Source organism: Lichenostomus cassidix, chromosome 11, assembly GCF_008360975.1.
Source record: "Lichenostomus cassidix isolate B80296 chromosome 11, HeHo_3.0, whole genome shotgun sequence".
Taxonomy (NCBI): Eukaryota; Metazoa; Chordata; class Aves; order Passeriformes; family Meliphagidae; genus Lichenostomus; species Lichenostomus cassidix.
The window spans coordinates 8,766,318-8,793,450 of NC_139492.1; the positions used below are offsets into that span (position 1 = coordinate 8,766,318).

At 39.0% G+C, this 27,133-nt stretch overlaps 3 protein-coding genes across 8 annotated transcripts in view; 2 read left to right on the forward strand and 1 right to left on the reverse strand.

Annotated features, from left to right (window-relative positions):
- The first annotated feature begins 645 nt into the window (after positions 1 to 645).
- Positions 646 to 17,671, forward strand: LOC146432257 (receptor-interacting serine/threonine-protein kinase 2-like). Of its 2 annotated transcripts, none has more exons than XM_085071804.1 (14): positions 646 to 792; positions 2,957 to 3,118; positions 3,975 to 4,128; positions 4,337 to 4,492; positions 4,633 to 4,781; positions 6,612 to 6,661; positions 7,457 to 7,618; positions 7,969 to 8,054; positions 9,747 to 9,815; positions 10,109 to 10,274; positions 11,134 to 11,286; positions 12,599 to 12,900; positions 16,895 to 17,005; positions 17,335 to 17,671. In XM_085071804.1, the coding sequence occupies exons 2-13, from the start codon at positions 2,967 to 2,969 to the stop codon at positions 16,940 to 16,942; spliced, it is 1,647 nt and encodes a 548-aa protein (XP_084927930.1). In that variant the 5' UTR covers positions 646 to 792; positions 2,957 to 2,966; the 3' UTR covers positions 16,943 to 17,005; positions 17,335 to 17,671. The 2 variants fall into 2 exon arrangements, with proteins under 2 accessions (XP_084927930.1, XP_084927929.1); XM_085071803.1 differs by having other exon boundaries at positions 652 to 792; positions 2,953 to 3,118.
- Positions 16,983 to 27,133, forward strand: part of SLC7A6 (solute carrier family 7 member 6) — a 44,433-nt gene continuing 34,282 nt past the window's right edge. For 2 of the 5 annotated variants that reach the window (XM_085071805.1, XM_085071807.1), the window contains exon 1: positions 26,711 to 26,829. The gene's annotated coding sequence lies outside the window, so the exon portion shown is untranslated. Of the gene's footprint in view, positions 17,006 to 26,405; positions 26,540 to 26,707; positions 26,830 to 27,133 lie in introns of those variants that run through there. The other 3 variants (XM_085071806.1, XM_085071808.1, XM_085071809.1) reach the window with 3 other exon arrangements.
- Positions 21,774 to 26,780, reverse strand: LOC146432259 (uncharacterized; the record flags this gene model as incomplete). The annotated part of the gene is made up of 3 exons (XM_085071812.1): positions 21,774 to 21,892; positions 24,255 to 24,303; positions 26,412 to 26,780. Coding segments are annotated over 2 exons (378 nt in total), but the record flags the coding sequence as incomplete, so codon positions are not given.

Consider the following 27,133-nt stretch of genomic DNA (forward strand, 5'->3'; position numbering starts at 1 on the left):
GTGGCTCTGTATTGCATCCTCTCCAGTTTGCCAACATTTTCTCTGAACTGAGGGCCATAAAGCTGACTCCAGTATTTCAGCAGCAGCCTCACCATTTCTGGGTAGTGAGGCACCATAGCCTCTCTCACTTTCCTGACTGCATTTCTAATGCAGCCCAGCACCTAATTTTGTCCTCTTGAGATGAGAGCACACTATTGGCTCATGACCAGCCTGACTTTCACCCTAACCCCTACATCCTCTTCAGTAGGGCTGTTTGACAGCCAATTGAACCTGACTTCTCCATAACCCAATATAACCCCATGCCTAACCACCCTCTTACCAGAAACCCAGCATTTATTTCCTGTTTTAAGATCAACTTAGCTTAAAACGTTTATGGGGTTTTTAACTCATTCATGCTAAGCTGTCAGCTTGAGCCACTGCAGAGATCAGCATCAGCTGCACAGTCTGTGAGCAGCTCCACATAATTCCATACCTGTGCTGTATCCAATGTGGTATTTTAAACTCATAGACCTTTCCCTCTTGGTATTCCTCATTGTGAAAAAAGCAGCTGTCCAACATCTTTTTGTGTTATCGCTCTCATCTGCAGTCACTAAAGAGTTACAGTTCGTATATCTGACCAGGAAATGTTAAATGTTTGCAGGCAGCCAATAAAAGGAGAGATCAACAACCAAGCTGACTCACCAGCAGGAAAACTTGAGCTGTGTTTAAATGCAGTTCAAAGCTGACTCACACTTGGCATCTACAGCAGTTTCATTTCATTGTTCCATAGCCTTTATGTTCGTATTTCCAGAGGTAAGTTGACTTTTTATTTCCAGTAACTTTCCCTGAGACATATGTATATTAACATAGAGTTTCTCTCATGGTAAGGAAACATCTTTGCTATGAATTAGTATTTTTAGTTACCTTATAATTAGAAACTTGGAATAAATGGCTTTATAGCAGTCTTCTTCATGCTCCTGCCCATGGAGTTGGGGAGGATGACAAAGTTATCCAAGACTTTGAGTGTCTTACTGAAAAATAATACAACCCTGTTCCTTGTGTAGGTCACCTATGGAATATTGGGGTTTGGGTTTGATAATGGAATTTTAAAAGAAAAAGCATTCAAAAGAGCAGAATTATTGAAAGAATGTCTTGGTACCTTGCTATACAAAGATGTGGAAACTCAGACACAGGGGGAATGGTGCTTCGCATGTCATGACATGGTTTGTATCTGTAAAGACTGAAGTGGTTTTTGTTTCTATTTTAAAAAATCTCTAGTTATATTAGATTTTGCAAATCCAGAATAGGAGCTGATAATTAGCTTTAATTTTTATCTAAGCAGCCAGTTAGCAAGACTTTTAAAAATGCTTATATTATTACTTGATTAAATTTTAAAGAAAACTAAATACTTTCAGGAATGGTTTAGGTGATAAAATCATTATTTGATTTTCCTTGCACTATGTTTGGAGTTGAGTAAATTTTTTTGGTATTTAAATTATTTTTTATTGCTGTATATAATAAAAATTAGACATAATTTTGCTTCTGCCAGCCTTTTGATTACCTCCTTTATACTCAGAATTGGTAGATTTGTGTGGTCTGTCTTTGCAACTTGAAGGAACAAATGGCTCATTTAGAAAATTATCTTCATTCAGAGGAACCTTTTCGAATTTTATGAAACTGTTAACCTGTCAGCCTCACATCTTCTTTAAGGAAACACCCAGAGAAGCACCTTTTAAAACTACAATAATCTAACAAAAAGCAAAACTGTGCTTTCCTATCAGAATCAAATACAGTTAAAGCTGAACTGGTAAATGAGCTGCTGCATTTTGCATTTTGATAGTGGTTAGAGGCAAAACTGAGCTTAAATTGTGAATGTGCCTACAGGAAGAGACTGAGATTAACCAACAATAAAATATTAGTGAACCAGAAACAGTTCAGCCAAGATCACAGGCAAACTTATCTTCAGGCTTTTGTTTCTATTTTACTTGTGGAGAAAAGGTTTTCTGGACTTCGAGGCCTTCTTCATCCCAGGAGCTCTTTTGGTAGAGCACATCTTCTGAAAGGACACAATTCCCACTCAACAGTCCTTCACAGTTACTTCAGTTCCCTCATGTTTCCTTTTCTAGCCCTGGGCTACTGGACCCTAAAGGGAGTTTGAAGAGTTCTGACTCACTGACCACTGCTCTTGCAGTAATCCTTGCCAACACCATCTGTTTGATGCCATCTGTTATCTTAGATTGCTAGTGTTCCTCCTTTACCACTCACTTTTTAGGTCTCTCTTGTCTAATGGAGCTTCACAGATGTAATTAGAAATGTTACTCATGTAGTAATGCTTTGCAGAAGTTGTCTCTAATCCATGTGTGTTGCCATGCAAAGTGTGTGAGATGTGCAGCTGGCCCTGGAGAGGTCCTGGATGGAAACTGTACTGCCCAAATTAGTGGTTCCTATGTAGACACAGCTCCATGTAGCAGAGTTCTGACAGTTCACAATAGCAGGGAATTTGCCTTTTACCATGCTTTTGCTTTCATGTGTGATGTGTGCAAGAATGATGCAGAGCATGCTGACATGAGTTATTGAATAATTGCCTTTTTTATGAGAAGTGGAGAAATTATTTGCTTGGCATACATCTGTAAGATGCTAGTTTGTTGTCTACATAATTCAGTATCACGTTAAAATCACATTTTATATTATCAATAATGGTCTAATATATCAAAGTCATCAGATAGAAATGATGATGAGCAATTAATTAGCACCTTGCAGCCTCAAATGGCAAGTTATGGTCCAGACACTCCTTTGCAATTAGTGCATTCTTCCTCTGTTTATAAGGAAAGTCTGACACAGAGTGGTAAAAGGAAGGCTGTTGGATTTGTTTTTTGGGAAATAAGGGAGGGGTGCAACTTCACTGACCTTTGGTAATTGTGACAAAAAAACCTCTTAAAACTTTTTTCTTTTCTGCCACATTTTTCCCCCAAGCCAGCCTCCAAGAAATGGCCAATCCATTACCTGTGGTAACCCAGGAAGATTTGGAAAGCTTTACCTTGACCAGGACAGGCTCAGGCTTTGCACTGAAAGCCTTTCATATTTCCTGGAACACTCCCATCTCTGTGAAGCTGCTGAGCAGCCAGGACCCTACAGACAGGTAGGTGTCTTATCTGCCCAACCAACCACGCAGGTGGAGAGCACAGACCTGCAGTGGTGGCACCAGAACAAATCTGGCACATCCAGGATCACCTGATCCCTAAGCACATCTCCATTCCTAGAAATTCTGACTAGCCAAGGGGCAACTTGGAGGAAATTTTACTGAGAAACAAGCTCTGTGGGGATTTACAATTTTTTATAAAGTAGAGCTTAATCCTGAAGTCATTAGTTATCTACTATAATAATGTCTACACACCCTGATCAGTAATAGCACCATGCTAAGTTGTTATTTTTCTGGAGGTCCCTGAAGAAACCTCAGCTGAATTTAATCTAAACCAGCATGTACAGATGAGAGCAGAGGAAATGAGAGAAAGGAAGGTAATGGCCAGGGTTACACAGCAGTGAGATGTGCATGGAAACCATGGAAACACATAATTTCATTATAAATGTGGATGTCACTATTAGCAAATTAATGCAAGTTCTTGGAAACAGTAAAGAAAAAATCCTTGTTTTAGTCTTAATCTTGCATTTCATATACTCCAGCTTTTTCCTGCCTTCACACTTCAATCCTGGTTCAGACTGTGCCCTTATGTTCATATTAAAGCATCCAGAGGTCTTTCATTTTATATTAGAAAAATTAAATTTACTTTATATTAGTAAAATACACTACACTATGACTGCTTTGTGCTCTTAGAATTGTTTGGAAGATTATATGATATTTGGTTTATTGGTAAGATAATACTAGCTTGTATTCAACCATATGGTTCTTTCTCATTTCCACATCCTACACTCTCATCTCTTGCTGAAGTTCCCTTAAGTCTAACCTGCCTCTAACTTGTTTGGTTTTTTTTTTCCAGGGAGTGGAAGTTGCTGCTTCAGGACATAGCAAGTGTCAGATGCTGTGAGTCTGAACGTCTCCTGCCTTTCCTTGGGATTTACCAATACCATGGACTTGTGGGGATTGTGACTGAATGGATGAACAATGGATCCCTCCTCTCACTCATCCATGAGGTACGTAGAAGATGTCATCTTTGAGGTGATAAAATTAATTACAAGATCAGCCAACAAGCACAATCAGCATGTAAATGATGGACAGCAGTCACAATCTGTTCTTCAGTTTCTGATTTGTGCTTCCATATTGTAGTTCTGTTTGTTGTCAAATGTACATGTGAATAGTAACAATTTCACACTACCAAAACCTGTATTTTGTGTTACTTAGCATCAACTGTACCCAGAGCTTCCCTTTCCCTTACTCATAAGGATCCTGTCAGATGTGGCTGAGGGGCTGCATCATCTTCACAGCCTTGAACCTGCTCTCTGCCACTGCAGCCTGAAACCTTCCAATGTGCTTTTGGATGTGCAGTACAGGGCCAAGGTAGGAGCTTCTATTTTTAGTCCATTAATGTAATATCAAGTGATTGTCCTATTGTTGCATATGTTGGTCTTAATAGTCAACATTTACTACCAGGACTTGATGTAATGTTTCTAAAATTACTTTCTTTCCCATTTCTGTAGATATCAGATTATGGCCTAACCAACTGGAGGAAACAGCAACTGAAGTCAGACCTGCAGAACTGCAACCAGAGAAACTGCCAGGATTTAGCGTATCTTTCTCCTGAAGTGCTTGAAGGAGGCCTTCCTTCCCAGGAAGGTGATATTTACAGGTGAATGGAATTGCTAAGGTCACATCATACCTAGTCCATGCTGCACTCTCTAATGCTGCCAAAACCCTTATCTTCAAAGACATCACAGTAAAAATGCCAGACCTACATAATGCAGTAGGATAGTGCTCCACATGAGGCCAATTACAGCAGTGAATTAAAATTTAAATTCCCATATTTGGGGAATAAGATACCAAGGTTAAGAACTGTTCTCAAAGTCAGTCATATAAATATTTATATAATGGACCTAAATGTTTTAAAAGTGTGATACAGCTGCCAAAACTTTCAGATATATTTAGAAGCCTCATAACTGCTTCACATAGTTTATTAAGTGTGAATTGCTGTTGGCTTTAGTTTCAGAAAGAATTGTTTATGCCTAGGTCAGGCCCAGGTAAACATAAGACCTTTCCCTCAACAGTGTCCCATTAAGGTCCTATGGAATCTCTGCTGGGATAACTCACTGAGCCACTCAAGCATTCATACTTTTTAACAAAGTGATTTATGCAAAGGAGGGAGATCACCTAGTGCCACCTGAGTTGTGGTTGCCTTAATACATGAGAGGAGCTCAAGCTGTGACTGGTCTGGATGGACACATATTGTCATGACTACACAGAGCTGTGGACTAATATTACAAATAACTTTTAAAGAGACCACTCTTCTGATTTCTGATCTTTTGCAAAACCAACAAATTTAAACTCCTGCTTAATTGTCTCAGAGGCAGCCTCTTAGATGAGTCAAATAATTCATACACTTGAGGAGACCTATAAATGATGTGACTAATCTCATGTTGTTCACAAACACAAGTTTTGCACAGGAAGAGTGGAGCCTTAATTTCAGGTAGCATAATTAATTTTCAAAAATTGCATTAATATCTATTATTTAATGTATATATTTATTATATAATACATTATAGAATAATATGCTCAGATGTGACTCAGGTGCATGAGAGGTGTGTATCTGAATAGTGATGCCATAGAGAAAACAAAAATTTGTGTCATACATGAAATAAGTTACATGTATGTCCACATTACATTGATACTTTCCTAGAGAGTGTAAGTAAAAGTAAAAGTAAAAACTTCCAGTTTTTACTTTTAAAAACTATGAAAGTAAGGCAGAAGAGTCTTTTAAACACTGTAATCACTACAGCAAGATATATAAACAAGTAGATGTGGTTATCCTAGAACTGCATCTTCCCCTTTTGATTGCTTTGCTTCTGACTCATCTGTAGACTGTTTTCTCTCTTCCAGCAGCCTCCTCTCTTTTGTTTCTGATTTTGACAATTGATCTTTTTATCAAACCACTGTATTTTATACCACCTAGATTATGGGTTATATGTATAGATCTATGATATCAGTGCAATTATTCCTAAGATGTTAGAAAAGGAAGAAGTTCGGGGCCCCATCAAAATTTTGCTGTTATCAAAATAGACATATAGTTCATAAGAATCAAGTTTTTGTCGATTAACTGATGTGTGTGTTGGTACCTGCTGAAAAGTCCAGTTGATATTGAAATTGTTTGAAAACAAAATAATGATAGAGAAAGTAGAACAGAAGGTTCCAAAATTTCCAGGTTCAAGTGAAGGTAAGGTGGTAACCTGAAATGTAATTCTAATAAAACCTATCTTTAAACAATAAAAAACCCTCAACCTGATGATTATATAAGAGCAACTCAGTTGAAAACTGATAAAAGCTCTCATCAAATTAGAAAATACTTTGTCTTGAAAGATTTCTTTCTCTTAGAGCAAGAGACTTGTTCTTGAAATTGAGAACATAGATACAGATTGCAAACTAATGAATGGTCTTCACTGATCTGTTGTTTTGGGTTTTTTTTCAGTTTTGGAATATTGTGCTGGGAGAGCCTAAGCAGACGGAAACCTTTTGAAGGTATTTATTGTTCATATCAGACTTTGTGCTGCCCACATCTTGCCCACAAATTGAATGAGCAGAATTCTCATTTTTACAGTTGTCATGAGTTTCAAATACCCATCCAAAAATGTCAGTTCATGCTGAATTCTCTTAAGGAAGAATGGAATCTTGCTTTCTTAGATGAAAGTATGAGCAGTTTTAAAGAACTCAGTTTGCAAAGCATTGTGCAATAATTGTCACAGTCTAGGAATGATCCCTGTTTCATGGAAGAAGAGATCAGTAAGGGCTTTTTTTGCTATGGACTTCATTCTGCATGGCAAAACTGATTGAAGGACTCCGTATTTTCCAGACTGAGGACCTTTGAAAAATACTGCATGGAATAATATCTAAATGTCTATACAGCTTATGGCTGCCATCTTGAGGCTGCTCAAAGTAGATTTCTTTTTTTTTACAATTCTTATTTTTGTTCTATTCTCATAATGCAAGTGTAAGGTTTTAAATAAAACTCCTCAGAATAATAACATGTATTCCTGAGGTACCTGTGCATGTAGTTTACAGTACAAGTTTCCATAACCATTTCTGATTCAGTATTTGGACAGAGCTCTTTATGCTGAAACGTCCTCTTGTAGTAAGCAGCTATAACTATTGTTAAAGGTTAGCACATCTACTTACATGAGCATTATTATATTTTTTCCTATTAAAAATGCAGTCTTTGTTTTAAAATGCAGAATATGACTTACACTGGATGTAATTTTAAGAGAGTTCCGAGATCTTTAGTATTTTTTGGCAGTGACATTTTCCTTTAAATTGTAGGTCAAACAACCCTACTTGATGTTTTGAGAGGAATCTGCAGCAGTTTGAGGCCAAGCATTTCAGAAAAGTTCATACCAAGCAATTTGCCTGAGAGGAATACACTGTTGCAGCTCATTGCTCTGTGCTGGCATCAAGAACCAGATTGTAGACCACATACTGCAGGTAACACTCAGGATTTGCTTTTTGTGCAAGATTTGTAATGGAGACAGTCTTTATAGGAACATTGCTCTACCACTCTGAACAACTGAAGTGGAAGTGGTCTTTAGATTATCAGTCTACCTTTGATGTTTCCTCTAACTGAAATTTCCTATCAGAAATTGACTTATTATAAATTGGCTTATTTGTCTCCAAAATTTTGTTTACTATAAAGTAAAGAAAGAGGTGGAAGTTGTATTAAACTAATTTCCTCTCTTTCATCCAGTTTCTTGATATAATAGTAAAGTTAGTTGCAATAAATATATACATGCTTTCATACACAATGTGATATTTAAGATGTTTTATTATCCTTGCAGAATGTGTGGACCTTCTAAATGGAGTTTTGACTAGTATAAATAAGGAGGTGATTTCTGCAGCAATCTACAATTTGATGGATGCAAAGGTGAGTGCAAAATTTCTTGTTCCCCTGTCGCTGTTGAGCAGCTAGCAGAGTAATGAATGCATCAGTTCTCAGTGGCAAGAAGGAATGACCTTTATTGTTTTGATTTCATCACATATATAGAGTTCTCAAAAGTCACCCAGATTGGTCAGTCAGAAGCCTTCCCCCAGGCCTGATTGGCCAGGCCTGCACTGCCCAAGTTCTGGGACACTGTTCCAGCAACATCCAAACTTTATCTTTATTTATAAAACACAAGAAAATTTCTCATGGGAAAAACCTGTGCTAGCCACATTCCCCTACAACAGCATTACTTGATTTGTTCAATTAAAATCTTTGTGATCCAAAACCAGGAAAGGTTTTGTCCTGATTGCTTTAATGGACATGCCAGAGAGCTGGAGAGTACCCTTTGACATTTCAGGTTCATTCAGAAATTGTAGAATATATATTGTGAGGTTCTCCAGAAAATAGGTCAGTTGCTACCTGCTGTTTTAAAACTATGATAACTTCTTTCCAGTCACAACCTGGAGTCAGATTGGCAAACCCTCATGAGTGAGAGCTAACATCAGCTCAAGTACTGCAGACCGGGGCTAGAACCAAGGACAATTTTTTTGTGTATACTGGTTAGAAACCATTTAGTTCAAAACCTGAACAGTGCTTGTACCTATGGTAGCAATACTAGTACCAGCTCTGTTCTGTACCCTTCACTGCTTCTAAATTGGCAGGCTTGCAAGCCACTGCTCATCCTGGGGTCTCAGGGTCTCTCTGATACCACAGGAGGGGATGGGGAATAGCCAGTGACTGAGGGGATAGAGCTAACTCCAGATATGCTTGCAATGCCATGGAAAATCTGGCACAAATGTCACTGGCACAAATATAGCTTCATCCTATCTAATTAACTTAGGCACTGTGGGAAAACAGTGACACACGTGTTTTGGCCCTTGAACAAGGACTCTGAGTCCAGCTGGAGTTACACAACCCATGCTGGGGTGTTGGTTTCATTGCTGAGTGTTTTGTACGTTGATGCATGCTGGATTATTTCTATGTGTTGCAATCACATTCTGGGCTGATAGAACAGCCTTGATCAATGTTTTAATAGGTGGCATAGTCAGAGTCAAAGCAATTTTTTCTGCTGTTGAACTTTATTTAAGATTGTACTGCCAAATATTCCATAATCTAATGCTTCCACCTCCCTTGAGCAAGATTTTATTTTTCAATTTGTTAAATTGTGAAAAGTGATCAGTGAGCACAATTTATTGTTCAAATGACTGAAATGATAATTCCAAAGTCACTGTGAAAATTATAATGAAGTTTCTGGAAAATTGAATCCCAACTTTTGAAGTATAAAAACTAAAAAACACTTTAATAAATCTCCTGTGGATGTACAAACTGGAAAAAAGTCACAAGTATTGACACATCCTTACTGCAGACAGTTTGGCACTCTAAACACAGGATGGCCATGCTGTTTGGGTACTTAAAGGAAAACATGTTATAGCTAGCCCAGTCTCTCTCAATATAGGCTTATTTTCACCTTTCCCTGATTGGTGCAATTCACTGTTACTATATATGAGCACACCTTAGAGTATAAAATATATTGTCAGTATAAGTTATGTTAGAATAAATTCTTGTTCCTGACAGCTGGGAATGGAACAAACCACATCTCCACTTACTGGAGTTACTGTGCTTTTTTTGTTCCAGGAGAGAGCACTTAATGCATGCAAAGGCTCAGAAATGTACACCTTGCAGAGAGGCACATGCAATTCAGAGGTGAGTTCATGGCACAAGAATCTTCAGAGTACTTCATCAGCTGCTTATTTCTCCTGACAGCCTTGACAATGTAAAATTGTCACACAACACTTGGCCAAAATGTTCCTAGCCAGGATAACTCCATCCAGCAAACCCCCACTGTTTTACCTTGATCCAAGCAGCTCGCTCTGACATTGCTCTTGCCAAAACAACCCCCTCCTCCTAAGGTTTGTTTTGAACCTCTCCTGTTTAGAAAAGGTTTTGGAACAAAAGTTTCCAAGGAGATAACTCTTCTCTATTTTGGTCTCTTTCAGGTCATCTGTCCACAAAAAACCAACCACTTAATCAGCAAGAAAATTCCTCTTGTAGTGCCAAACCTGTCAACTGTTCTACTTGACAGCAGAGTGAATAATGCAGGAAGAGATAATATTGAGATGGGTCTGTCAAATACTACCCCACAGAATGCAACAGCAACAAAAGGTCTCTGTCTTGAATTATATTCAGCTCCAGCCATTATAAGAAAATAAAAAATATTACTAGTTGTTCCATAGAGAAATGGTATTTTTCAAGCAAAATTGTCCCTTCTCAGAGTAAAGCTGTGCTCTCTGCTGGTATCATCTGAAGAATGAGTTCACTGCAGGAAACCAGAGACACCACAAAGCTTTCTGCTTAAATATATAGATCAAAAAGCCATTTTTACTATATATATATTTTTTAGAATACTGAGCCGTAAATGTAGAGCTGCCTTTCTCTCACACATCAAATATTGCCTGTTGCTTTTGACAGAACAAGTCCCTCCTGGGAATCACATTGCTTTGTGCCACCAGGAATAACTGCATTTTTATTATTTTGCTAAGAAAAGGAGATATGTTTTAAAAAGGCTATGTTGCAAGGAACATGTGAATAACTCCAATATATATAACCTCCTTTACCTTCCAATGTGTATTTGCCCTATATAAGTGTTAAAATTTGTGTCAAGAAAAGATTTTCTGTATTTCTCATGCCTTCAGGTACAAAAGTTGAGACATTAGAAATCAATTCACTTGTAGCAACATCTGCATTCCCAAGCACTTTAGTTCTGATCAGACTTATGGACAGAATAAATTGTTCCATAACTTCAACAACAAATTCCTACAGACAGCTTGGAAAAGTCAGATATGTGTAGTAATTTATGTCAAAATCTTCCTCGGAATAATGATGTATTAAAGCGCCAAAGTAATTAGTAAGTGCTCTCAAGTCAGTCTTCAGTTCCAGTCTCCTGCAGTAGCTGACATACATATAATGTTTTCTTGTTGTTCAATTCAAGGGACTAATTTGCTCATCTTAAACTTTTTTTTAGATTACCCAGGCTCTGAGATTAGAAAATCAAGCTCCTTTTGCACAACTCCTTTATCTGGTTCAACTGCAGGCAAAGAGAGCAGTCAGCAGAACTCTCCACCACTGGCTCTTAAGCACAGACCACAGCCAATGCACCTTGCACAAGCAGTGACAGGTAAGGCACCATTTCCAGTCTGAGCTGGGAATATTCACCTTGGCCAGATCTTAGTAATGAAATTGTTTAAAAATTGGAGAATTAAGGTATTTCTAAATTTTGTGCACATTTTCAGGTACTTAGAGTAATAACTGATTCTAACTTGATACAAATTTCTGTTTGTGTATAGCTGCTCCTCTGTTCTCAGAAGTTTGGGCACTGACCACTAAGAACACTGGTTTGTTCATTTTTTCCAGGGTCACTGTGAGGCTGAGAACAGTTCTGAAAAGACCATAACAAAAATACAAAAAATATAGCACACATTGAATGTGAAATACATTAGTTATTTAGGTCTGGAATTTTTTTTTTTTTTGCAATTATAAGCTGTGTATTGCATACCTCTGCAAAAGTAGCTATTAACTACAGAAACAGTTGATAGGGGACCTTTCATTCCCTCACTTACATAGTCTCAGGTCTTCCTGCAGAACAGAGGCAGAAAGGGTCAGCTTTTGATTTGTGAAGATTCTTTGCCTGTGGGTGAAGCCTTGTGAGTTTTTTTTTGCTAACTTTTTGCAAACTGGCCTAAACCAGTTCTCAACTTAGCTGGCCATCCTTCTCCATGGCTATTTACTTGAGTGATGCCATAATTTCTGGATAAATCAATGGACTAGACCATGCAGGAAAAGTTAATCACAGAACACTCCTGGCAACAATCATAAATCAGAATTAAAGAGGCATGTTCTCCAAAGTGACATGGCTTTTGGTTATTAAATTTTTCTTAGTGTTTGGTATTTATGGTACACTAAAAACCTGAATGTCAGTACTAGGTATTCTAATCACCTTGTGAAAAGAAACAGAACCCAAAGCTCTTGACCATTTTGTTGAGCGAATTACTTTTGTTATTAGTCTGGCTTTAATGTATATTCATTTTCCCAGTTTCACTCTACGTTTCCCTCTTACTGCCCTGAAGTACCTGTTATCTGTCCTTCCACCTTCATAGGAGAAAGTTTTCTCATCTCTGCCCAACCAAGCTGCTTTGCATAATGTTAAATAGAGATGCCAGATGAATTGGGCAAGACCTGAAAACCTCCCCTCACATCATCAAAGCACTCAGTGGTTTAGAAACACCTATTTGATGGAATCTGATCTTCGTGAGTTTCAAACACAAGATGAAAATACTTTTGGACTAGTTTCAAACATAGAATGCAAACAAACTAACTCCTCCTCCTTCATTCCTTTACTGAGTTTATATTTCTGGTGTTGATGCTACCACTTGCTAACAACTTCTGGGAGAAAAAAGCACTTTGTTCATCTCATTTTCTTTTCACTGCAGATTCTTGCTGCAAGGGAAACTGCTGTCGAATTCTCACGTGTCACAGACAGACCATACTGAAGTGCATGACAGAAGGACGCCTCAACCACATCCTCGATGTGCTTCGCTCCCAGCAAACACTGTCTCGAATGGATTACGAAACAATCACCTCTTACCCCACCCTGACTGGGCGTGCTCGGGCACTGCTGGACACTTGTCTGTGCCTCGGGGAGAGGGCAGCACAGGCTGTAGTGACTGTACTTTCAGTGAACAAATGTAGTCCTCTGGGACAAGTCATTCATTGCCCAGACTGTCCTTCTGAAGTAAACAGGTCATTTTGTTGACTTATTTTTCTGAGAGTCTGTTATATGCATCTGAGCTCTAGTAATTTGTAATACCAAAGATTCATGTTAACTTCTCAGAACCCATTGACTAAAGTCAATTATTCCTACAGCCCATGATTTTAGTCCAGTAGTGGAAAAAGCTAATTGGATTAAAAAGTCAAGTCAACCACTGCCAACAGAAATTGCCAAGACTGGTATAACAAATTCTGATTTGGACCTCAGAGATGGGAGAAGTGCGACATGTGTCAGAGCAAACAAAGTTCAAGTGAAATGACACCTAATTTCCTTGATTTTTTTAGAAGGAAGGAAAATAAATCTTGTCTTTTTGGAGGTCACACTGTGGAAGAATGGCTGTTTGTAGATCCTTTCAAATAAGGATAATGAAAAACAGAGTACTGGATGAGTAGAAAAAACTTACTGCCTTTCGCTGAGCTCATATCTGAGACAGCTGTTAGAGTGAAAGGCTTCGGAGAATCAAGAAACATTTCTTCAGTAGGGCTTGGAAGTTTTATATTATGCACATAAATGGCTTTATATTCTTCACAAACGGTCATATGCTCTGAAAATGTAGCAGTACTTACAGCAGTACTTTGGAGAGGTGGGACCTGGAGTACTCATCAAATGGAAAAACATGAATAGCTTACATCGAGGTATCTCTCTAAATATGTCTGCAGTTCAAATGTAAAATTAAACCAGGCAGAAGAGTTGCCAAGCTGACCATTTTGAAATAGTGGTTCTGCTGAACTGTTGTCATGGTTGTACTCAAATGGAAGACAGCCTGGGAATGCTGGGAGGCTTTCTTGTTCTGGCCTGGATTTACCCACAGTCACAGATGCTTTGCAGCGTCCTGCTGCTGCTTGAACTCATCCTCAGGTCATGCACCCTTCGAGTTCACATGGAGTTCCAGCCTGTCCAGTACAGCACCACAGAAACATTGCTGTTATCAAAATGTTCTCAGGCACAGTTGAGTAAGATGATAAGTGGTACAGCAGGCAGTGAAAGCAACAAACCAGCCACTAATGAGCAGCAGACACTTGTGTACAGAAGGCAAACAAGCCCATGGCAAGCACAGGAGCCTGTCAATAGCTAAACAGCAACAGCAGCTGTAAATGTGATGCAGCACAGTCCAGTCAAACCTGCTGTTACCTTGAACCCTTCAAGCCTCACCCTGGATGCCAAAAAGAACATTTGTGATTTAACCCCAGGGGACAACTACGCTCCACAGAACAGTAAAGTGAGAAAACTCATGGGCTGAGATACACACAGTTTAACAGATAAAGCAAAAGCTGCACACAAGTGAAGGAAAACAAGGAAGTAATTTACCACTTCCCATGGGCAGGCAGATGTTCAGCCATCTCCAGGAAAGCAAGGCTCCATCCCACATAATGGTTACCTAAAATGACAAATGCCATCCCTCCAAATATCCCCCCCTTCCTCCTTCTTCCCCAGCTGAGCATGATGCCACGTGGACTGGAATACCCCTTTGGCCAGTTGAGGTCAGCTATCTGAGCTTGTCCTCTCCCAACTCCTTGTGCACCACCAGCCTCCTCCCTGCTGGGGTGGGGTGGGGTGAGGAGCAGAAAGGCCTTGACTCTGTGTAAGCTCTGCCCAGCAATAACAAAACATCCCTGAACTATCATCACTTTTCAGTACAAATTCAAAATACAGCCCCATGCTAGCTCCTGTGGAGAAAATTAACTCATACCCAGCATAATTTGAAAGGAAATTCCTAAAATTACTTTCATTATAATGGAAATGATTATATAAGGTGCTGGATTTTTAAAGGCCCAGTGGGATTTCATTTTATGAAGCTTCATGGCACCAGATTACATGAGAACCTGTTAGACAATCTACAGGTATTTCAAATGCAAAACCACGTTTCCTGATGTTGCTTTTGTTTTCTCTGTAGTTTCAAAGTTCTCTTTGAATTCAGTAGTTTGGCTGACTGCATTTTAAAATACAGTAATGATGTGTTATCTAGGCACACTTAAGAGATAAGAAATTTGTTACATCAGAATTTCCAGCTACAATGCTGCTGGAACAATAAACATAATTTATTTTTTTTACATAACTTCATGAAACTTTGAGACTACCTTGAATTAAAATGTTGTTACAATTAAAATCAGTGTCTATCAGAATATGTTGACAATAGTTTTGCTTATTAAAGGAGCTGAACATCTATTCCACAGTTGAATTTTTTTTTCAATCTACAATTTAAACGGGAGCTTTCAACAATCTCTGCTAAAAAAGGATGCCTTGCTTGTGAGGAAAAGAACTGCTGTCATGGTGGTTTGCCTGTTTAGAAGGCACAAAATACTCAGTAAAACAGATAACCATTCACCTGCAGGAAACACAGACTTTTAGAAAAGAAACTGGCAATACTGTTGAAACTTAATACCAGCTTTTGAAACTATTCCATTTAGTTGTTCTTCTGGATAGTTTATACTCTTGTGAAAGATGTGCTCACTGGCAGGCTGTGCTGAATTTTTGTCATTTTGTTTTCGACACAGAAACGGTTTTGGCTCTTTTCTAGAAGCAGCTGCCTGCTTGAGAATGTAATTTGATGCCAAACCTAAGCCCAGTCTTAACTGTTAATAGAAGAACTGGCAACAAAATAGTGGGAGCCCAAGTTAACTGTTTGTCCAGTGTGGTATTTTTGGAGGGCTGCTACACATTTATTGAAATGAAACTGTTGTTGATATAAAAAGTTTTGATACCAAACTAAAATACAGTGACCTGGACCCAGCATCATTTTTTCTCACCAAGAATACATACTCTCATAAGGTATGTAATGTGTTGGCTGTGTACAAATGTCTCATGTTGATCACTGGTGTGAAATATCAAACTGCTGAAAGCTTATGGTATTTTGGAACTGCCCAAGCTTGCTCATTAGCTAAGATTTTTACTGTCCTCACCTCTGTTTTCCGCAGTTGCCTTGATACTATGAAACAATGTAGAATAAATGGCACTGAACAGGAGTAAAGATAGAAGAATCGAACTGTTCTTTAGTATCTATGGGAAGAAACAAGGCTTGAATGTGGAAGAACAGGAGTTGCAGGAAGGAAATATAAAACATGGGTATCTCTAGAAAACAGCAAGGGGAATAATAAAACAAAGACACTTCAGGACTGATCATACAAAGGGATTAGTAAAATGTTTGCAGTTACTCAGAAAAGACAAAACTGGAATTAATAGATGTTAAAAATGTCAAGTTGCACAAATTTTATGAAGTTACTTAAATTTATTAAAGGAATGGTAAGTAGAGTAGGCAGATGTTTATTTTTCTGATGTATTCAAATGTATTTTTCTTCTTGACACTGGTTGCAGCTATCTTTTGCTGATTTGCAGAAAGATGACTGTCCCTTGCCCTTTGTCCTATCTACACCACACTTTTATCTGAGATGGGATAGTTTCAGCAATCAAAGAATGTCTGCACTAGAATTTGTTTGAAGTTGATTTGTGGAAAATTAATCTGAGGTACTGGAACAAAATGTTTAAGAGATTAGTCCTTCCAGTAGAGAGCAAGGCAAACAAAGCTATAAATACCAGTCAGAAATTATTACCAGTGCCTGTTAAAAACAGTTCCAGAGAACATCAGAGGAAGATAGCAAGTGCATATTCATGAAATACTAATCTACAACATTTCAGAAAATGCATTGATGGACTGACTGCTAACATACACTGAAGAATTTTACACCACATAAGTCTAAAATGTACAAAACCTAAAGCACTAATGAAAACAATCTAAATCTCAAGGGTTAACTGTTATTTTATTGTTTCAAGTCTGAATCCTATGTAACCTTGTAGCATTTTCAAGGTTATTTCAAGGTTCATTTTCATTGCCTCAGGAAATCTTGCCTTGCACTATATTCTCTGTTCCTTTCCTGCACACAGCACCCCCCTTCCTCCTCTGCAAAATAATTCACTGGTGCTCAAAAACCCCTAGCACAGTTTAATTTTTTTCCTTTTCTAGAGAAGTAATCCCTTCATTGCTTGCCTGGAACTACATTCCCTTAACTGAGCACATGGTTGACTTGACAGATGGTATGTCAGCTGAGTTAAACAAAACTACTGGATTTTGAAGGTAAGTCCACCATAAATTAAACTACCTGACAAGGCCAGAAAAGAACATATTTAATGAGTTATTTGGGATACACTAAAGTCAGCATAGCTGCAAGAACATATTAACTGTTCAGCATTTTGCTTAACCTCAGCATGACAAAAATAGTGGATAAGAAGTTCAGACATACTATTTCCAGCTCCTGTGCTGACACAACAAATTTGTGATCAGTATTTTGTTATTTCCTGCCTCTATTTCTCTTCACCAAGAATATCACCAGGTAATATTACAGAAATCTATACCCTCAAACTGCCATTTTCACTGGCCTTTAAAGCTGACCTTTCTTCTTTCAGTGAAGACATGCATCAGTTGAAGAACTTCTGGACTCCTTCAACCAGAATTAATTAAATGGCAGTGATTTAGAATAAAAACTTATTCACCCCTTGAAATGTGATAACATTCCAAAGTATCTCAGTATCTATTTCCAACTGTTGTACTTGAACTTTTCACAAGCAAAAGCAATATTCATACAAGCAGAAAGCATGCCTGAATTTCACCCTCTCAGAAGTTACCTGGCTGTACTCCAGAAAGTTCTGTAAAATTAGTACTTTCTTTAGATTTCAAAAAAAAGGGCCATACTAGTTAACAGAATGACTACTAACATTAAATTTTTTGTCCTTTGACCAAAAAGGGCTCAAAGTTTTTTTTCAGTTCATTAGAATGTTACCTGGTGGGGGAAGAAAATGAGAAAAGTAACTAAGGAATACACCTGAAAAATAGAAAAAAAAACCCAACTGTATAAGACTTCCAACCTTGTAACAGCTGCAGAATATGTTCCCAAGAAAGTTGTCTTTATGCCACTCCCATGTGCTGTGATAGCCTCCTGGAAGGAGAACACAGTGAGGTGAGTGCTTGCTGTGTTCACTGTGTGCAAGGTAAACCATTGTTTGCCATTCCATGCAGGGAGTGCTTTAGCTGGAGAACAGTGTTCAGCTCTGAGCATGGACTGAGGAGAACCCAGGAGAGAGGAAAGCTGATAAGCAGTGAGGAAACCTGATGTTAAGGACAAGCTGATAAAATTGTGTGCCTTTGGTCTAGCAAATAGGGGATGAAGGGCACACAAGAGTCTGGAGCAGAGGCAGTGGACATGCAGTGAGGAAACAGAGTACCTGGGCTGTTCTTGTGCTTTGCTATTCTGGACTAGCTTTCAAGCAGGGGCTTAAAAAAGATTTAAAGGCCATCATGAAGACAGGCTCCTTCCCCACACCCAGAGAAATTAGCAATATTCATGGAACTTTCTTTTATCTGATCAAAAGTTCTTTAGGTGACAAAATTAATGTAAACAACAGTGATTTGCTAAGCCTTTTATCTCAGCCTGTTCGGTTTATTTATGCAAACTATAAACACTTAAAGTGATTTAAGGGAAAAATTAACGTAATTTTGCTGGGAGCTATGTAACATGAATATTTATAACTGCCCTGTAACTCAATCACTATTTATTCCACTAACACCTACCTGTGAAGTCATGGGCCTGTTAGCAAGTCAGCTGTTGGGATGATGGAACTGAGATAATTTGAATTAAAGAGCCCCAGAGATTATTTCCACCCTTTAGAAATAGTGTTTCTTTGAATTCTAAAAAGAAAAGAAGGATCTCCTACATTTCTGCTTCTCAGCAGATCATGGTTGGTCATCATCTCTCAAATATAATGAAAATTTTTCCATTTTTATTAAAATGCAGTCTTTCTCAAGCAAGATTTCTGTCAATTAATTAAATGTCTGCTGAGAGAGACAGTTCATAATAATGTATTTTCTTCCCTCTTTTTGAATGAAATCTCAGGAACATTAAAAAATTCTCTTATGGCATAGAATGTTAAAATGAAATTAAATAAGAGGAAAAAATGAGGTTGTTACTTGTGCTGAACTGGTATGACCTCACACAGAAATTTGATTGTTTTTCTGATAGACTGCATGTCCCAGACAGGTTTTACTAAACCCTGTATGAGACTAAAAGATTTACAGCCAAAGCAATATTTCAACTCAGGGAAGCTTTCTGCAAAACAAGGCATTCCTCTGCTCTCCTCCCTTCTGCTCTGACTCCTGCAGAGCTGGTTCAAATGAAGTCTGGCAACTCTGGCTAAAACCCTTTCTCTCCACTGAAATCAATCATATGCTGGCATTCAAACCTGCAGATTTATTTGTTTACCAAAAACTCTCACGTAGTACAGAATTCATCAAATGCACAAGAGAGGAGAGATTTGGATGCTGTTTTACATCATCTTTAAAAGCTAAAATTACATTTAATTTTCTATGTGGTACATAATAGCATTTTAACTCCTCAGCTGTTGCATTTTAATGTGTTTAGTAAGAATTTTCTCCTCTATTCCATTTACTAGCATATCAATATAGCAATTTAATTCATTCTTAAAATCAGAGAAGCATTTAGATTGAAAAGACCTTTGAAATCATTAAGTCTAATGGTAAACCTAACACTGCCAAGTCCACTGCATTCTTAGTTGGTCTGAGACTATTTATTTTGGTTTAAATCAGATGGTAACTGTCAGCTTCTTCACCCAAATTAGACCCCATCAGTAAAAGCCGTCATTTCTTGTTCAGAGTTCCTTCTGTCCATCTTCAGTAGCATAAGAAGGTACACCTGGCCCGTGTCCAGACCTCTCCTGCTTGTAACAGGGCCAATTGACTCTACCAGTTACTGTACACAGACACAGCTGCAAAGGGAAAGGTGCACTATGGGTTTGAGACTTTGAGATATGCTTGGGCATGTAGACAGGATTTTTCTTGTTTGTTTTTTCAGCTGGGTATTTAATCACAGATGTTTTTCTTGGACAAACGAAGCCTTTTTACAGAGCAAAATAAAAGGCAATTATCAGGATTTCACAGCTGTAATTTTACTGTATGCTATATGTTGTATTTAACTCCAACAGCATGCAATGTAGCTGTCTCCTCTTTGTTTCAGTACAAGTACCTAATATAAAGCTTTGGGCTTTGTTTTAAAGATGACGCCTTATGGTTAGCTACAATGTATGTCATTCTACCACAGAATAATCCAAAACAACAATTTCCCTAATGATACAACACTTCAGTAATAAAACCTTTGTAGAAAGGACAAATACAGAGTTGCTCATGCAGCATGACACTGAGCAACCTACATGACCAAGTGACTGATGTGTGGCATGACGACACTTGCAGGACTCCAATCACAAAGTTTCTTGCATGAGATGACACTGACAACCCATCTTTTTTATATATATATATATATATATATGTATATATATAACTTGGCCAAGTCCTTTAGTTTCAACATAAGCTGAGGTCTTCCACATTTTTACATACTAGTGACACTGAGGTAAAAATAACTCCCTGACCTCCACGAATGCAATATGATACACATAACCACAAGGTTTAGTTTCCTTTATCCTCCTGCCTAAGTTCTGACACTAAAGCCCAAGTGTTTGCTCTCACTCCACTTACTTTTCCAGACTCATGAAATAGTAAAGACAACAATGTCACCAATGCTCATAAGTGATCATGTCTCATTAAATCAACATTACTGGTATTCAGAATGCTCTTAGCTTATGGGATTTCATCTTTGAAAAAATAGTACTAAAAAAGCTAGCAGTAAACTTTAACAAAAGTAAACACTTTCTTCTGGAGCTAAAGTACACCCGTAAGTGTCTGTAGCACAGCTTTCAGTGTTTTCAAAAGTTTGATTTATGGCACTTCACAGTATGTGACTGGGAAGCTGAAAAGGCTTTTCATAGTTCTGGGGATCTTGCATAACTTGGGAAACTCCTGGTAGTTCTTAATTAGTCCACTACGATTTGCTCTGTGGGACACTGTACACACCAAGTAATCAAGAGCCAAGGGGAGAACAAAGGAGCAAAGTGCAAAACACTCACAAATAGCCTGCTGAGAAATCATTTCTCAAAAGTTAGCAAAGTCAAGCATCATTTTAATTTTAGGGCTGGATGCCATCTAATATTAGCAAAGAATGGATTTGAAATTGGAACAGCAATGCTGGCAGACAAAAGACTGAATCCATTAATATTTTACTGCAAAGGCAAATGGACTAGCAATAAATCCTTAAAGACTCTCTTAGCATTAAGATATTTTACATATCAATTTTAAGGTGTACTTTTAAATAGTGAGACGTTCTGAAAATCGTCCTCATGGAACATGCAGTCTTGGGCAAGAACTGAGTGAAAATTTCAAAGCTGTCCTGATCTTGTATTTGTGAAACAACATGGTCTTTCTTTTACAAAGTTTGCTATACAAACTTCTGAACTTTATTAAAGGTCCAAGCTTATTTGCATTGCATAAACATTTCAGGGTAATTCAGTAATTAAGAGAAAAGTAACAGGAGTGCACTAAAAGCAAAGATGGAAGAGTGGGCTGTAGATGAGGCTGTACTGTAACATGCTGGACTCAAAGTAGCTCTGCTAAGGAACATCTGGTTGTATTTAACTGGACTCAGCATGATAATACAAACAAAATGATGACATTGGCTTCAGCCTCTAGTAACCAGCTGCTTGCAAACAGAGTATCAATGCAACTACTGCTGAGTATGATCAGCATCTTCCAAGCTTCCATACTCCTGCTTTTTATCAGAGAGGAGAGAGAGAGAGACAGGCACCACAAGCATATAAAAAAAGGACAGACAATAATACAGGCGGATCTATAACAGAAAGGAACTTTGCCGTTTTGAAGAAAGTCTGAGCAGTCATATTAGAAGGCCAGAGTTGCATAAGATGAAGAAAATACCCAAGCCAACAGATGTCTTTAAACTGTTTTATCCAGAAGAAGTTTGTTTAAATGCTGTCGAGCTGGATTACAAACATTGTAACTAAGGACTTCATATTCTTCAGTCATAGTACCCACATACTAATTTGGGACCTGAAACAAGAAAAAAACACTTATTCTTAAGATGCTATTTTTTACAGCTACAAATCCTCCTTAGTTTGTTTTTATACATAATCACTTTTAATAGCCTTCAAAATAGACATGGACAAAGAGCATTATCTTTAAAAATCCCTGCAGCATTACAAGACTTGGTAAAACAATGATTGAAACTCCTATCTTGTTTTCCAGGAAAATGAAGACTGTGATTCACTCACTCTCATTAATAAATAGCCAGATGCTCATGAAGTTAATTCAACATAGATAAGACAATTTGTATAAACAAAGGGTAGGGTCTCAAAGCTGAATGATTTAGTTGTCTAAAACATTAAGTCAGACCATCTGTTTTGAAACAAGTGTATGTACAAGGGACTATTTTTTCCAAATAAACCCCCAAAGTTGACTGGGAAAAACTTGATGTATTGTGCATTCCTCTTGTAACAGAGAAGATTATATGAGCAAAGGAAATGTAAAGTTAAAATATAAAGTTTGGGACACTAATCAAAATAGTGATAAAAAAGTGCTATAGATCTTTGAAGTTTATCTAAAGATGGGGATATTTTTGCTGTTGTTTCTTTGCCCTCCAAGCAAAGTTCACATTTGAAAACCTGTCCATGTTTTAGAAGATATTTATTCCCACTTCTACTTTGCAGCATTGACAGCACTGAACAAAACCAGCTTGGAATTGTGCAACAAAGATATGTATAAGCAAGTAATAAATTTTGGTGAGAGCAGATGAGGCAGTGAAAAGAAAAAGGTACCTGAAAGGCAACAGAACCAGATAGGAGAAGTAAAATTAAATGATGGGATGTCAAAGCTTATTTTACAGTCTGTTTTAAAAAACCTTCAGTATAGAGAAGCTAAGTTTTCCATAAAAGAAGGACTAATGTTAATCTTCAGAGTATTTAAATAACTGCCGTTGGACAAGACAGAGACATCCCACACTTTCTGTTCCTTAGAGGGATATTTTCTAAGTCCTCCTCTGCTCCTAGCTTACTCCACATTTGTACTTTTGTGATTATGATGGTAAGAAAACTAACCATCACAAAAGTATTGTTTTCTGCCAGCTTAGTGAGCAGAATTGCCTTTCAGAGGGGGCTGGGCAAGTGTCAGAGCCAGTCAAATGCTGAAGGCCACTGGAGTAGGAGGAGACGCAGCTAGAAGCCAGGGAAGATAAATATAGAAGCCTAAATTTAGACCTTTTTCTTTAATTGCACAACACTTTGGTGAGTGTAGTCACTCTCATTTTTAAGTCACACTTACTCTGCTTAAACCACCTACAGCAGAAATTTGTATGATGGAATGAGTAAGGTAAAAAGAAGGGGCAAAGGATCAGTAAATTTGTTTTTGTAAACAAAGTCACTCAGCTTTAACCAAAGGAAAAAAAGCAGGTGCACTTACACTTATTTTTGAACTGTTCCTGTTTCTCTCCGGAAAGACTACAGAATACGTGGTTGACACTGTGCTGGTTGTTTAAAATTATGAAGGTTGAAAAACTACAAAAAATAATCTCTGCTTCTAAGTACTCATAAAAATTGTCATTTGCTGGGATCTGGCTAAAGTCACAGATTTACTGTCCTGAATAATTTCATGACCCCTATTAATAACTCTAGTGTCCACAGAATGTACATTTCAAAAGAAGCATCAAAGTGGTCCCAGGACTCACTCTATATGGTAGAATTTCAAAAGGAACCAGCAAAAACCATCAAACACATGGCTGGAAGCAACACCTCCATCACTGTCAATCGCATAAGTTTCAAGTTGCAGCGAGTACTACTTATATATGCACAATAACTCTTCAATGCTGACCCTTAAGGAGCTCTGTACATGCTCATTCTTTCATTAATTAAGTGCACGAGCAACACATTCTTGGGGGACTTCTGCTGCAAGGATATGCTTAAACTCACCCTGCACACCAGAATGAGCTTGTGAACAAGCACAAAGCTGAGGTATAAGGTTCCAAATTCACTTAGCTTTAATAACAATTTTTACCTTGGTTTTGTCATGTTCTAAAACCATTGAATGAATATCATACGGATTCAGTTTCCTGTAATCTGATGCTATTTCAATTTGGTTTGTTTAGGGGTATTTAATCAGTTTATTCTTCAAGCTTCCTGAGTTGAATTACATTTTCTAAGATGTATCTAAGTGGCAACATTAGTCAGACACAAAAAAGCAAATAGGGCAAAACTTACAGACTTAACCAAAACCCAATCTGACTTTGTTCTCATTAGCTAAAGGAGATAAGATCTTGATTAAATTAGTATCAGATAAAATCCTAGCGGAAACAAAATCTTTTTTAGCTTTTTTCCTCTGCTAGCATTTAGAGAACACACAGCCCTCTAAAAACATAACTTACCAGTGGCCATTTATGGAGCATCCGGGATGAGCCCTACAATTTATGTAATCTGTAACAAGAGAAGAAATGAAGTAAGGGTCCAGACTTATATTTTGACTTACATTTTGCTTCCAGAGTAAAATGGAAAAAGTAATTTATAAAATATGAACCATACCAAAATGGACAAAGATATCTGTCTGGATGATTATTCTGAAGTTTGCTTCTGCTCACTTGCAAACATTCTAGGAGCATTGTCTAGCCTTATGATGCTGTCCTAACTTGGACCTCTCATACCAATCTGTACAGATCTGTTCTAAGTTTTCATAATTCAGAAGGTGAACTTCTATTTTGAAAGCCACAAATGGGCATTTTTAAATGAATATTTTTCAAGGTTCTAAAGTAAAATGTCATTCTCTACACTTCCAGTATATGCCTAATAATTTGTTTCCCGTGTCTCTTCAGTTCTCATCTATTTCTTAAAAAATTGTTCATAAAGGCAATTTTATAATTAGCTCATATTTTATGAGTCCATTTTTTTGAGGAGTGAATGCTGTCTTCAGTAGATTCAATCATGAGAGAGTTTAAAAGGCAGTCAGTCTAGCAACTGAAATCAGCTGCATATTTTACATTCACACTCAATCCACTTTCTGAATAATGTGCAAGACAACTGTTGCAAATACCCATCTACCTGAAAATCCTGTACCACAGAACATGGAGCACTAGCATATTAACAGCAATGACTAAATACTACTAGCATCTAATGACTGCTTTCTGCTTCATATTATCTTTGTAACAATAATCAGTTTCATATTGTAAGAATTTGATTACATTCTGGGGATGTCATTTTATCTTCTGTCAGTGCTGTATCAGTAGCTTAAAAACAAAGAAGCTGCCTATCAGGGCTGTTAAGCTCCCAGAAGGCTGCAGACTGGTTTTGTTTGCTGCTTTGCAACACTGTTGGTAGCTTTAGCAGGTAATAGATTTACTATAGTTTGTGTTTGACAAAAACCAAACAAAGAGTTGAGACAAAGATAATTAAAGAGCTGAGGTGATCAGGCTCCTGCAAATGAGAGCTTGTTTTCCTATAGTGCTTTATAGTTTAAAAATAAAGTCTAATGTGGTTATCTTCCCTATGTGCACTTAAAACGCCAACTTCTAATTTAAAAAAAACCCCAAACTTTCTTAATTAATTTTTATCCAAATACAATGTAATGAATATCTGGAGATATCGATGAGGGCAGCAGTTGCCTGGTAGCCTGACTGTCTCTATGACAATGAAGGAAACAACTCCTTGATAAAACACACAACCTTTAAAAGAGGAAGTAGGATGGAAATCAGAAATGTAAGGCTGGTGGCAATAGAACCAGACTCCACTATTGCATTCATAAACCCATTTACGGGTATTACAGTGCACAGTTTGCCTTTCCCTCTTCTTTTACAGCGTTGTAATTTTTATTTGCTTCAAAGGTTTTTACCCTGTTGAAAACTTCACTGTTGACCTATCTTTGAGATGGCAGATAATAACCATGGCCCAGGGCAGAGAGGGGTAATTAAATTGTTTCGAGTGAGGCAATGACTATCCTGTCTCCTGAGCCCTGTTGTCTTTCCAGGCACTGACCATCCCTTTCTTCCCAGGGAGCAGCAAAAAAAGGCAATAAAATAACATTACAAGGGGGCTGTGGCCTGGGGTTCACTGGCTCAAACAGGATAAAACTATTAGCCTGCTGGAGGAAGACAAGAAAGCTTTCATTGCACTACCCCAGATAAATCTGCTGAACGGCCAATTCCTCCCTACTATATTCAGGCACCATGAGCCACTTTTAATCACGATTTGGGGAGGTCCATTACATCTATTTTAACGGAGCCAAACTTTGGGTGTAGTCCTGCCCCTTTTGGGGTGTGGAACACACCAACGGTACTATATAAAGCGCCATATCCACTGGCGCTTACGACCTATGCAGCAGAAACCCGAAATACCACCAGATTTCAGTGTTTCCACCCTGCCAGCCCCCTGAGTGGTTGAGAGTCTCTAAGGTGTTAGTCATGCGGGCGTAACTCATGCGGATGTAACTTTGTGCAGCGGCGCCGGCCGGGGCTTCGCGGGAGCTCGGTGTCCCCGAGGCCCTCAGGGCGCGCTGAGTGCGGGCAGCGCTGCGAAAGGCGCCGCTCCTCCCGTACCGTCAGCGCTAAGGCTCTTCTCCATCTTGCTCCTGAGGGGAAGGCGGAGGCTGGTCCCCCGCTCCGGCTGCGGCGGGGGACGCGATCGAGGCTCTTCTCACCCACCGGTAACGGAGGGGCCGGCGGAGGTGAGAACTGCGCGGCCCAGGTGCTACTTGCGGCCCTGCAAACACCTGTCTTCGCACCAGCACGCGGCCCACACCCTGAGGAGCCGGCGGGCCTCTTAGGCCCCCGGCCCCGCCCTCGACAGCGTGCCCGTGAGGAGGGCGAGGCGGGCGAGGCGGGGCTGGAGGCGGTGACGGAGGCGGGGGTCCCGCGGCAGCGGGCCGGGGCGGAGCGGGGCGGGGCGGCGGCGCCGCCATCGCGTGTTCAGTGGCAACGGGCAAGCAGCGTCCTGAGGCAGCTCCGCGGAGCGGAGGTAACGCGGTTCCGGGGTGGAGTTTCGGCGGGACCCCCGGCTCCCTTCAGCTCCCTTCACCGTGAGGGGAGGCGGGTGGGCAGCGGCCTCAGCGCGGGGGCTGCCGGGGGCTGCGCCTGTCCTGCAGCATCTGGGGCGGCGGCCTTGGCCACCCGCGCGGCTGCGAGTGTGCGGTGGGAGCGTGAGAATGCCGTGTGTTTCTGCGGTGTCTTTAAAGGCTGCCCTGATAGTCACCGTCTGAGGCGGGCGCCTGCAGCCACTTCCTTCTCGGGGCTGCCCAGGAGGCTTGAAATCTGTTTGGACC